Source organism: Marmota marmota, unplaced genomic scaffold (genome assembly GCF_001458135.2).
Source record: "Marmota marmota marmota unplaced genomic scaffold, marMar, whole genome shotgun sequence".
NCBI classification, from domain to species: domain Eukaryota; kingdom Metazoa; phylum Chordata; class Mammalia; order Rodentia; family Sciuridae; genus Marmota; species Marmota marmota.
Window position 1 is genome coordinate 16303356 of NW_026000222.1, and position 13540 is coordinate 16316895.

At 45.7% G+C, this 13540-nt stretch overlaps 1 protein-coding gene and 1 pseudogene across 4 annotated transcripts in view; one reads left to right on the forward strand and one right to left on the reverse strand.

Annotated features, from left to right (window-relative positions):
• Positions 1–13540, reverse strand: part of Prmt7 (protein arginine methyltransferase 7) — a 50724-nt gene that overhangs the window by 12952 nt on the left and 24232 nt on the right. For 3 of the 4 annotated variants that reach the window (XM_015496163.2, XM_015496162.2, XM_048792542.1), the window contains exons 9-18: positions 11690–11817; positions 11148–11283; positions 10120–10203; positions 9622–9669; positions 8745–8834; positions 5432–5593; positions 4267–4341; positions 1809–1969; positions 915–1011; positions 476–695 (exon numbers count right to left, since the gene is read on the reverse strand). In XM_015496163.2, coding sequence (XP_015351649.1) covers positions 522–695; positions 915–1011; positions 1809–1969; positions 4267–4341; positions 5432–5593; positions 8745–8834; positions 9622–9669; positions 10120–10203; positions 11148–11283; positions 11690–11817 — 1155 coding nt within the window. In that variant the 3' untranslated portion in view covers positions 476–521. Of the gene's footprint in view, positions 1–475; positions 696–914; positions 1012–1808; positions 1970–4266; positions 4342–5431; positions 5594–8744; positions 8835–9621; positions 9670–10119; positions 10204–11147; positions 11284–11689; positions 11818–13540 lie in introns of those variants that run through there. The other variant, XM_048792543.1, reaches the window with a different exon arrangement.
• LOC125613179 lies at positions 7343–7503 on the forward strand (annotated as a pseudogene).

Below are 13540 nucleotides of genomic sequence, written 5' to 3' on the forward strand. Positions count from 1 at the left end.
AGGCCATCTGCCGATATGTACTGAAGCCAGATGCCCAGGTACCTATGGATATAACTTCATGCAACTATCCAGTGCAGAAAGGGCCAGAACCCAGTCCTCTCAACCTTGATTCCACCAGGATCTTCAAGCCCCAGGAGCCCAGCCACAGCTCAGCTCAGCATCTCCACTCCTTGAAGGCTCTCCTAATGAAGCCAGATGGGCAGGGACCTGGAAACCCCAGAAAGCAGACAGGCTAGGCAGGCTGCACTAGGAGCAGTGCCTGGCTAAGAGGGCCCTGTGCCTCTATGCCATTGTAGGTAGGGCAGGAGACATCACTGCGCCAGAACCTTCTGAGTGCTCAGGACCACAAACAGTGTAGCTTCTCTGGCCTTTCCATGGCTTCAAATCAATCACTGGCCCATACTGCCTGTTGTGTCTGGAGCTGTGCCAAGGACAAGCACCTTCAACCTCCCTTCCACGCAAAAGCCACAACCCATTCAGAGCCCACAGCCTTAAGACCACTTTATTTCAATGAGTAGGGGTCAATCTGGTATGTCTGTAAGTTTGAACTCCATGGTGATATCTCCAGTGTTGGGGTGAAACTCCACAGTATAGGTGACTGCCCGAGGGCTGCCCAGCAGCGGCACTCTAGGATCCAGTGTGGGGTTGAGAAAGTACACGCCCTGCTTGCAGTGGGGGTTCCAGCAACAGTTCCCCTGTAGGAAGAGCATCAAGAGATGGAGAAGGTCCCTGGCACCAGAACCACCTTCCTGGTCAGCCTCCAGCCCAGAAGCTTGCAGTGGGGAAAAAAAACAAATCTGCTTAGGGGGCCAGGTGACCACTGAGTAGCTATCTGGCTTTAAGAACACAGAACAGGAATACCCAGAGCACAAGGGGGGGTCAGCACACTCTGGGTTTGGTGCACACGGCACTACCTTGTCTTCGACAGGCTCCAGAAGGCCAGTGCTAACAGTGCTGTCTGGTGTCAGGTGGTATTCCATCCATAGGACAATCCCATGACTTCTCCCAGGCCTGTAGTGATGGGTCAAACAGAGAGTCACACAGAAATGGGGGAGTACAGGCCAGGCTCCCCTCTGCTTTCCTGAAATGCCTGGTCTTTACCATTCCCATCCCATCCAGTTCGGTGCTCTTAACTCTCCACACCCCACCTAAATAAAGGCCACACATAAAAAGCATAGCAAGAGCAGCCGCAGCTCAGATTCCCCTTCATTCCTTGTACCTAGCCAAGCACTCAGAATCACAGCAGGGCAGAGCTGTGTGCTGCAGGTCAGCCCCTACAGGCAGAGGACCAGTGGTATAGAGCCAGGCTCCTCCCAGATACACTGGAAGACAGCCAGGCATCAGTCCTGCCTTCCTGTGCTGTCACCTGGTGCACAGAGCCCTGGGAGCTCTATCTCAGGGCTTCCGCAAGTATTAGGAGGCACTCTTCTACATGAAGGAAACTGGAGCTGGGTAGGGTCTCTCAGGCTCACAGCAAGCAGCTCTCACCAATCCTAACCTGTTTTAATCCCAGGAGAGTTCAGGAAAACAGTCCAGTGGGTAACCATAGTAACCAAGCTCCCATTTCTCTGTAGTTGATCCCGCAGGGGAGCTCAGATAGAGGTATGAGGAAGGCCCACTTGGAGTCCTCCTCCCTGAGGCTGTGGGACCCACCATACATGCAAGAAGGGCAAGGATGAGATGAGGACATGCCACGGGCCAAAAGTGTCTCCCAGGCAAGCTGTACTTTGCTATATGGGCAGTAACTGCTAGAGGGAAAGCAGCCCCTACTTCCTCCACCCCAACACCCTCCCAGAGTCTCCACTCACCTCCTCAGCTCCATGGAGCCCTCAGCACACACAGGCTGCTGGGGAACGGGCTGCCGAAAATCAAAGGTCAGGAGCCTCTGGGGTTCTGAGAGGCTGCGGCAAGGGTATTCCCACAGCGGGTGGGGCTCTGCCTCCTTGCTCTCTCGGAAATCCAGGGCAGACTGAGAGAAGGAAATGGGGAGGGGCAGGTATCTGTAGAGCTGAGCTTAGAGCCACAGGGACTCTCCAGGATTCATGCCAGGGACCCCCTCAACTCTATAGCCCCTGAGGAAAACTGCAGTCACATGGAGCAGCATGTTCTCACAGAACATCACCAGGCACCTGGTCAGTTCGCTTCTCGCTCTCCCTTCCCTGCCCACTCACTGCCTGGCTCACTTCAATTCTCTAAGCCTCACTTTCTACCCTTTTACCTGTGAGGACAATGCCTACTCTTGAGCTATTCTGTGGACCAAATGTCTATGTTGGTGAAACATCTGGTGCTTAGACACTTACCTGTTCACTGATACTGACCACTAAAACTGTGAGATCAATGACAGGAGGCTCAGAGGCTGGGAATGGGGAGAAATGAACACGTAAGCAAGCAGGCCCAGTCCCTGAGAAAGCATTGGCATCTGGGTGGGAATGGTGCTGGGGTGGGCAGAAGTGGGACAGGGAAACTGTCTGGAGGAGATAACTCAAATAGGAGCATGGTCGGGAGAGGGGATGGCTGAACAAGAACCAAGCAGGGAAAGGAGGCAGGAGCAGCCCCAGGTTACTTTGGAGGGCTTGGGGACAGGCCTTTCCCAGAGAGGGAACATGGCCAGCTTCAGGATCTACATGGGCTCCAGGCAGAGGAAGCAGGAGCGGCAGGAGGCTGTAAACCCAAAGGGGCCCTGACAGAATCTACAGCAGTACGGGGAAAAAACTGGATTGGAGGCTCCCTGGGAATCAGACAACCAACTGCAAGTTGGGAAGGAAGATGTCCCTGAAGAGATGCCAGGTCTTAGGTAGGAGCACTGGAAGGCGCTGGGCTGAGGGCAGAAGGGCAGATGCACTGGGGCTGGGGCAGCACAAGTCTAATGGAGATGTCTGCCACTCTCAGCTATCTGGTCTGCATGCAGGAGAGAGACGCAGACACTAGGCTGGAGTTGCAGCTCAGTGGTAGAGCACTTGCTTAGCATAGGTGAGGCACTGGGTTTGATCCTTAGCCCCACATAAAAAACAAATAAAAAATAAAGGTTAAATTCTAATCAGAGGGCTGGGGATGTGGCTCAAGCGGTAGCGCGCTCGCCTGACATGTATGCGGCCCGGGTTCAATCCTCAGCACCACATACAAACAAAGATGTTGTGCCCACTGATAACTAAAAAATAAATACTAAAAAAAAAAAAAATTCTAATCAGAGAAGGTGGGGAGGGAGGCAGATACTGACCAGACACCAGAGTGGCAGAGTCTTATCAGCTACAAAGGGGACAGGGGACAGCACAGGTAGGCAGAATCAGGAGCAGGGACCAAAGCAAGACACAGAATATGTGACACTTCAGATGATAGGCAGGGTGGTGGGTGCTTAGGAAAGAATCTCAGGAGTAACCAGAGACAGCAGAGGGATCCAGAGATTATGTATGCAGTTTCTTGGCACAAAGGAGATTTATTAAAAAGGAAATTTCTAGAAGCATGGATAATCAGTAGACTTCTAGGGAAGGGAAGGTGAGATATAAATAGAAAATACCCACAGGATTTATTTGCTTAAAATATGTTTATACAGCAATCCATGTTCACATACAAAAATGTTAACTGAAAGATAAGCACAAAGGTCTCCACTCTCTGATTGCACAGCTAACACAGCAGTGCCCACTATTTCACCTTCTTCTCCCTGTACGTATATGTGAATTTTTTAATCATAAAAATAGGACCATGACATCCTTGTGTGGATGTGTAAACATGTCACAACTCTTCAGATCAAACTTCACAGAGACACAAACCACTGTGGTTGTCATGACTGCCCTGGGTTGTAGGGGACACAGACCCTGGTGGTCACCCACCACTGTTGGACATTCAGGGTGTTGCCAACATCTACCATACACTGCACTGGGAAAGTACAAAAGTACAACATACACACCACAGGGCTACACTTCACAACACTGCAGGATGGACCTCCTTGCACATGCTCCCCATGCTCAAGCGTTCTCCCCTAGAAAGTAACCCCCAAATGAAAATGCCACAAGTTACCCAACTGCCTTGCAGGAAGACTGCCCCAACAGAAATAAGCTGTTGACATTAGTAGGAACAGTTTCAATGGTGTGGTGATGTACATATAGACCCTGGCTCAAGATTCTGAATCAGAGGTTGTAGCACAGGGCCAAGAACAGGCAGCACATGTGACTTCTGCCCGAAAGAGAAAAGCTCTCTGCACACTCCTCTGCCACCCAAGCCAGGACTGGGGCCATGTGGAAAGGATGAGTTGGACAGTGCCATACTTACCTTAATCATGTCATCCATGATGTGCACGTCAAAGCCTTCACAGTCACCACAGGGGCTCCGGATCCGCCACAGGTCCTGTGAGCAAAGTACAGACCTGTCTATAGCTAACCAGAGCCACAGAGAAATGTGATGACAAGAACAGAAGGGTCAAGAGGCCAGCAAAACCAGAGGCAAATCTTACTGTTCCTGTTGCACACTTGGGACAGATTTCCCAAGCCTGAAGGGACAAAGAGACCAAAGAGCCAGGGCAGTTTCAGTTAAGACTCGACTGGGAATCTGTAAACTTCTATGATACTACATTCTTTCCTCTATGGAACAACCAGTCAGTGCTACCGGGCTACAGTTTGGCACTTCCTGTCCAGACTACCCTGGGATTTTTTTTTTTTTTAACTCTCCAAATAAAGCAATTCTCCAAGGCTCAGTGCCGTAAGCAAAACACAAGAATGATGGCAAGGAAAAGGTCCACTCTGATATTCCATCTCTGTCCTCTGCTTCTTGGTACATATAACCTAGGGATATGCATCCTTCTCTATAGCTCTTCTTTGGCCATGAGAAGCAGAATTCACCTGAAAATTTTATCAGGTAAAAAATACAGAAGAAATGTCCAGAAATTAAGTGATGGACCACAAAGCTACCAACAGACAGAGCTATTCTTATAAAAGAAACATCAAACGCTATTCATTCTACATTTCAGGTTAAAAGCATTTCAAAATCCTTTTAATAAAAAATGCCTTTCCCAAAATGACTGCAACTGTGGTTCTGCTTTGATGAGAAAATTAAAATGAAGCTTTTCAATTTCTTCTTGCATAAAGAAGCTGACTCCCCATCTCAGAATGCTTTAACAACCGAGTCTCCGCTCTTAATGAGAGCAGAGCAAGCCGCACAGCTTGTCTTCTGAAACACTTAATTTATATTTTTTAATTATTCTGATAAGCCACAATTGTGAAATGACAACACACAGCCATTTCCATTTCATATGTCAAATTACTGCTTTCTAAAATGGCAAGCTTCTCCTATTCAGCCCTGTGGTGCACTGATATGAAAAGAAAAGCCCAAGTCATCAAGGCCTAAGTTGTTCCATCTGCACCCAAGGTCTCTGCAAAAAATCAGATTCCCCACCCTTCTCCTGCTTTTGTTTTTTTGCAAAGCTCTCTGGGTTGCCTACCCTGAACTCCACGACCATAGCGTGCAGTGAGGCAGCCTGGGGCATCACCACAGCACCAGGCTTTAGGTGCTGGTCCACATCGGTCCGGACATACCAGAAGTACAGGTTGTGCCACGGCAGCAGGCTGGTGGTGAAGAAGGGCTCACCCAGAAGGAGGGAGACCTGGGAAACAGAGCAGAAGCAGGTCCCTGGTATCAAAAGTGCCGACAAGTAAAGGGCAGGTCACCAGTTTCACAGAAACTTGGAAGTAACGGGCTGTTCATTCATTCACTCAGTCAGTGAATAGCTACACCAGGTCTGTACCTGCCTGAAGACACAAATATGAGAAAGATATGAGTCCTGCCCTCAGGAGCCCAGAGTAGAGAGTGATGGAGACAAGGTGGATACTGTCCTCATCTGACAAAAGCAAGGAAGGGGTAGGTGCTTGCATACAGGGGCTTCAGAGGTAACAGCACCAGAAAGAGCTTCCAGAATGGCATCCTGCCAATCCTCACTCAAAGCTGTACCACAGTTGATCAGTGCTGCTTGAACTCTGCTGCCCCCACTAGGTTCAAGTATCACATGAGATCCACAGCATGAGGCCTGGCAGGAGCAGATGTTCAGTAAACATTTGCTGAGTAAACAAACAAATGCATGACCAGGAGTCAGAAAATCAAGGAAGGGGAGAGAGATTCCAGGCAAAGGGAGAGGCAGAGGCCAAGCAAGAGCCCAAGAGGTAACAAGGCCTTCAAGGAGCTCCTCAGGACAGGATAGATGGCAGGATGGTAAGGGGGGGGGGCCAAGACATGGACAGAAGACAGATCACCCAGAGGCAATTGATGACCAGTTAAGGGGGCCCAGAACTTGCCCTAGAGGCATGAGGGATCACCAAAAGTTTTAACCAGGAATTTGAAATAAGGATTGTATTTTAAAAGATCCTTCTGAGGAGCATAAAGTATTGTGGGGAGAGGTCTGTAGATGGAGCTGAGGACAGGAGGTGACTTGGGTGGGTGTTGCAATATCCAGGTCAGGAGGCAGGTGTGCAGAAAGGGAGAAGCAGCATGTGCAGAGGCCAATGAGACTCTCCAGGTTGGGGGCCCTCAGAACAGGCATCAGGTTACACTCAGTAGCAAACACTGATACCAGAACAGGGTTGGCCCTGGGTACCTGACTGCCTCTTTCCTCTGCACCCAACAGCAGGAAAAAAGGCATAAATGCCTGCTCTTATCACTTTGATTCAGTAAGGACATGCAATCTGGCTAGTGTGTCACACAAATGGTTTACATATTTAATTATCTTCTAAACCCTCATCTATAGGGGAAGAAAGGGCAATTTGTATCTGGATGTTCATAGCAGCACTAGTCACAACAGCCAAAAAGTACAAACAGCACTAATGTCTATTAACTGATAAATGGATAAATAAAATGTGGTATATCCATATAATAGTAGCTTACTCAGCAACAAAAAGATGAGATTCATATTTAGGTACAACATGGATGATCTTTTTTATTTTATTTTTGTGTGCCTCAGTATGCTGTTATAGATGGACAGAATGCCTTTGTTTATTTTTATGTGGTACTAAAGCTCGAACCCAGTCCCTCACACGTTATGCAAGCGCTCTGCCACTGAGCTACAGCCCCTGCCAGAACACGGATGATCTTTTATACTGTATGATTCCATTTACAAGAAATGTATAAGTGGCACATTCAAAGGGAAAGTAGTTGCCTAGTGCTGGGAAGACTGGGGGCAAATGAGGAATGACCAATAATGGAAACAGAGTCTTTTAGGGTACAAAAATATTCTAAAGTTGATGTGGTGATAGTTCCACAACCTTAAGAATATACTGAAATCAATGAATTGCACACTGTGAATTAACTATATAGCAAGTGAATTATATCTTAATAAAACTATTATTTTTAAAAAGGCATGATGATCGCTTCTTAGCCTTTTAGCTAAGATCAAGTGTAGTATCTGTTCTTATAGGACAATACAGTAAATGGATTTTTGGAGCAGGGAGATGGAATAGGATCTTGCTCTGTCTATACCACACATCAACCTGGTATTGCAGCACCTCCACAAACAGTGCATCCCCTTCAGGGATATTAAAAAATATAAAACAAGAAATAAAAAGGCATGATAGTAAAATGGGCAAGAAACATGAACAGACATTTCACCAAATATATAAACAGATAATAAACACATGAAAAGATAAATTAAAATTGCACTGTCACTGCACATCCATTAAAATGATTATACTAAAAAAGAAATAATACCAAGTATTGGTGAAGACACTAAGGGGAACACATGGTGTAGCCACTTTAGACAACAGCTTTATCAGTTTCTTAAAAAAATTGAACATAATTTTTAGCTAGGTGTAGTGGCATACACCTGTAATCCCAACAGGATCCAGAGGATCTGGGGAGAAATATTCTAAAACTGGACTGGGTGACAGCTGTATAAACTCTCCACATTTACTAAAAACCATTAAATTGCATACTTCAAAATGGGTTAGTTTTATAGTATGTCAATTACATCTCAATAAAGCTGTTATCAAGAAGAAAGGTTGGCAGAAAAGACAAAGGATGATAGGTTATGCTTTGGATGAATTCAGCTTACGGGATATTCAAGGAAAGCTTGTGGGTTGGCAGTCAAGACATAAGAGATTTGAATCCAAAAAAGATAAAGAGCCTACCCACAGTGAAGACTGACTTTCAGGGTTACTGGGTTCACATATGGGAAAGGATGTCATTACCTGGAGAAGAGATGCAGCAGAGGGGGCAAGAAGGGATAAAGGGACAGACTGAGTATGGAAAAGAGCATGAAGTGAGGATCAAAGTGAAGAGAGACAACCATGAAGGAGACTAAGAATGAGCAGCCAGAAGGTAAGAGCAAAGAAAAACCGGGACAAGTGGTCTCTTAAAAGTAAAGAGGAGGTCCATCAGGTAACATGGGCCCAAGGGCCACAGCCTAAAGACAGACCATATTTAGTAACCCTGAGGCTCCTGGTGGTAGCAGCTCCAGGAGCTAGAAGAATTACAGTGGGAGGACAGGAGCAAGAAGAAGGGAAGAGGAGAGTGCTATCAAGAGAAAGACAGAAACACTCTGCTCCTTTAACCCCTGCAGGCTGCACTGTCCTCACCTGAGGAGTGCAGTTGTGTACTTGTGGGGCCTCTGTACAAATACCCACCATGCCCTTCACAGTGGCAGGTCTCAGCTGGTAAGCTACATGGGGGACACCATGAGGCCCACAGGACAGGGTAGAGCTGCAGCTATCTCAGTGTTGTGCTATCCAACCTTACAGGGCCCCAGTGTGACCGCAGTTTCTGTTCCTCACCTTCTTACCCTCCAAGTCTGCAGTCGTTAGTAACTCAGGCCGTTTCTCAATGATATTAATTTTATTTTCCAAGTGGTTAGCCTTGAAGATCTTAGAAAGAAAACAAATATAATTAGAAAGAAAACAAATATAAATACTATTTTGGTCCAGGAAAAGAAAACAATGACAACAACAACAAAAAAACTCAGTCTGGGGTGTAGCTCAGTGGTAGAGCACTTGCCTGGTGTGAGGCCCTGGGTTCAATCCCCAGCATGGCAAAAATTAAAAACAAAAAAGCACTTCTTCAAGTTGTCTTCTCTGCTTTGAGTTTTCTGGCCAAATGTCTCTGGAAGACAACTCTTTTATTTATTTTGTGAGGCCCTCTCAAGAGGCCTCCTACAGACCAAGGATGAGGTCATGAGCAAACTCTGTGCTAGCAACAGACATTTTTCTTACAGGCACATGGCAGGATCCAGCACCAGGCTTGCAGTTCTGGTGAAGGCAGGTTATCCTTTGGAAAGGAAATCAATCACTGCCAGGGAGAGAAATGGCATCTCTAGTCAAGGTAAAGGCAGTTACTCCCTGAGCACAAATCACTCAGTTGTAGAGCTGAAGGGATTTTAGTTTTCTTAGTTTTATGTGAAGTGAGGAAAAAAGCCTAAACTTCTTCATCCACAAACCCCAAAGCAGAGTCCAAATGTTTGCTTCTACTTTGATGGTAATCTCAGAAAATGTCCAGGCCAGCTCTCTGGCCACACACACAAAAAGGATCTCAATGCAGCAACTACTTCTCTCTCATCTCTTTGGTACCAATGTTGCTGCAAAGACCCATCCAATACTCAGGAAAGAAAACCCCAAAGGTCCCCTTGTTAATTCAGTAACAACAATCATAACTTACTTTTTTCATCAGTTTATGGGAAGCTGCTGAACTCTCAATTGTAAATACCTAGAGAGAACAGCTATGAGTTACCAGAGATGCACTAGCAGAGGAGGAAATCCAAGATGAAAACATGACAAAACTATTCCAGGGAAGAAGACCTCACTCAAATAACTCTGTATTGACCACCTACCTGGGACAGCACCTACTTTGGGCACTGACCCTGGCAAGCTGGCCAACTCAGAACTCTGAGCTGCATTTTCATGGCAGTTGTTACAGCCTGACTTTCAGGAAAATCCCTCAGCTCCTAAACCAACCACACTCTACACACCTGCACTTGCAAAGAGCTTTGATTACAGAATTGTGTATATGAATCACACAATGCCCTAACTCAATGAACTTTTAATAATGAAAAACAGCAAAACAAAAAAGAAAAGTAAATAAAAATAAATGAAATTAAAAAGAGAAAGAGGAAAGATTCAACCTTAGGAAGCCAACAGAAAGACACATGTCCAGTACCTGCTCTGCCCCGAGGTAATAGGCCAGCATGGAGAGCAGACTGCCATCACTGACACACAGGCAAATGCTGTCTGGGGCCAGCACCTGCAGGAAAAGAACACTGAGAACAAAGTTTTCTTAGTTTCTTAGGAGATTCCTGCTGGCAACATGAGAGAAAGGCTTCCCTTTTCCCAATCCCATGTACAAGGGCTGATAATAAAATTGATCTCATTCCATTTTCCCCACTGCTAAGTTGGATCCTCTTGGGTCCCCATGCTGTCATGTCTGTCTCCAGGGTCTATGCAGTAACCAGCCCCCACCTTTGCTTACATCTCCCCATTTGTGCCCACTGCCTGGAAAGATGCTCCTCAACCCACCTAGCAGACCTGACTGAAGGCCTGTCCCACTGGCAGGAAGTCACCTCCAGTCTTCAATGATAAGTTTCTTCTCGATCTGACCCATGTGTTCTCAAGTGACTCCCAAAAGGCAGAGGTACCTCTATAGATCAGATTCCTTGCTGAGGAATTTAGGACAGCTTGGATCCTTTCTTTCACTGAAAAAGGCATGCATGTGTACCCATGCACATGGATTTCTGTATATAACTTCAAGGGGTCCAAGAGGTCCCCTTTAAATTCCACCTGGGGTCCCTAGTCTAAGTGCCCTCTATAGGCAGCAGCAACATAGGTTTTCAGTACAGGAAGTTCCATGGTCAAATTCACATTTTAGAAGATTTTAGAAAGGAGCAACAGATGAAAAGATGGGTGGCTAATGTCACTGGGTTCACCCACACTGATGGCTGGTGGCCACAAAAGCAAAGGTGTTCAGCAGGACAGATATGGGCTGGGGAGAACTTGTTGTTCTCAGAGGAACTCTCACAGGAACAGACAGCAAGTCCTTTGGAAGTCCAGAGTAAGTTCTCTGGCTTTCTAGTACCCACCCCAGATGGAGCCAGCAGAAGCCCCTTACAGATGAGGGAACACAGAAAACAAGATTAGTAAATCATAAGCAGAATGCTGGAGTCTATGGGAACCAAAGGGTCAGACACTCACAGTCCTCAATGCCTGGGCATACTGATCAGTTCTATCCTGATCATTGATCTCTCCAAATCGAGGTCGATTCCAGAGCAGGTGAGCTTGGCAGTCACAGACAGGGCGCATTTGGTGGACTCTCCCATTTTCTTCAGGGCTAAACCAGAAAATGAACATAGACAGGTGATGAACACAACCTGCTAGATGCCAGAGAGTGAGTAGGCACGGCATAGGAACCTGCCCAGTGGAATTTGACCTGGGCCCTAAGGGTCTCTCTATAGGGTATGAGTCTGAACAATGGCTCTTGAGTAGGCACTGGAGGTTACAGGGCCCTCTGATTGCAGACTTTTTATATAAAATAGGATTAAATGGACTCTAGCAAAACATGAAAGCCTCTTCTGAGTATACACAAATGGTCTCTGACACAGCCACAAACCTTTGTTTTTATTCTGTTTAGAAACAAAGCTGCACACTCACATCTCTATAGGGTCTCTTCATGAGGAATTTACATCAATATGCAGTCTACAAGCCCAGTCCTCTACCTCCACAACCTGTAGGCCTACCTGGTCTTCTGAAGGCTGTACCATACACAGTAGTCATCATGGTGGGCTACCAGGCAGTGGGTTGTGCCCTGTACAATAGGTTCCTCTTGTGGCAGGAAGTACACACATTGCATCCAATGATCCCGCCACTGAAATGAGGAACAGAGCCAGCTGTCACCAAGCTGCAACAAAAGCAACGCTTCTAATCCAGAGGCTAAAAGCCAGGCCAAATATCAGTTTGCAGGGAGACATGGTACAGACTATAGCTGGCTACTGTGGCCAAAGAGATAAAGAAAAAAATTCTCAAATCAGAGAATCCAGTGGCACAAAAGCTTGTTGCAACCCTGCTGGTTTTAGGAAGATACAACGTGGCCATGGGTAGTAGTCTCCAGAGTGGCTCAGGAGAAAAGAAAAGTACAGACTTCAGTCCCTACCCACAGAGTAGTGTCAGTGTTCTCTTTAATCTGCTGGGCTATGTCATATTTCATTTGAGGGAAAAATTTCCTGACTCCCAAACAAGGTTTTACCTATTGGTATGTAACAGACCCTGCCCTGAGAAGTTCCATGGCATTTCTATTCTACAGGGTTTAACATACTCACAATTTCCTTTGTCTTCTAAGTGACTTCAAAACCCAAAAAAGGTCAAATGAATTACATAAAACCTAACTGGATCCTGGATTGGGAAAAAACAAAAACTACTGAAGACATCTGGTGACAAGGAAAATTTATTTTGAATCATCTATATTAGAAGTTATCAAGGAATTACTATTAGTTTTCTTTTTTGGGTGGTACTGGGGTTTGAACTCAGGGGCTCTCAACCACTGAGCCATATCCCCAGCCCTATTTTGTATTTTATTTAGAGGCAGGGTCTCACTGAGTTGCTTAGTGCTTCCCTTTCGCTGAGGCTGGCTTTGAACTTGTTATCCTCCTGTTTCAGCCGCCCAAGCTGCTGGGATTATAGGTGTGCATCATTATTCCTGGCTACTATTAGTTTTCTTAAGAGCAATAATGGTATTTTACTTCTGTTGAAGATTTTATTCTTAGGAGATGTATGTTGAGGTATTTAACAGTAAAATGTTAGATTCTGCAACTTACTCGTGCATGCTAAGCAGGTGCTCTGCTACTGCCTGAGACTTTTTAATTTTAAAACAGGTTTTTACTGAGTTGTTAAGGCTACCCTCAGACTTGCAATCCTCCTGCCTCGGTCTCCTGAGTCACTGGGATTACAGATGTGTCAATGTACATGGCTATAACACAGATAGGTTAAGCATCAACAAATATCCACATTTGGAAAGAGATCAAAAAAGGTAATTATTTTGGGACCACAAGTGGACTTTTATTTTATAAAATGAGATTTATAATCTCTTTTCAAAAAAGAATGCAATAGCATTGTTTAAAAAAAAAAACAAAACGAACTCCCTAAAAACTGGATGCTTGGCTCCACCCTCATGATGCCTGTCCATTCTGTCATCCTCAGGAACTAGGAAAAATTTCACGCTGTGAGACTCCTAGGACATGGCTTAATCATCAGCAAACGAAGCCTGAGGCTTATCCCACTTCTCAGGGACATATCCCACCCCATCTAGACTTGAATTTAACAAATTTAACAAAAATTTAACAAATTTAACAAAATCTAAGATCTCTGTTGAACATAAAGGCTGGAAAATGAAAATCCAACCAGGTATGTTCTGGAAAAACTACAATAATAACAAGAAGAAAAAAATAAAACAAGTTCTTAAACCTGTCATTCATTCCTGATGACAGGAGAAGCCTTCCTTACCCCTTGTGGCTCTTAGGGTGCTTCCCTGTCACCTGTCCTTCCCACATTCTCCACACAGGGAGTCCCCCAGGTCCTAATGCTAAAAAGCTGGT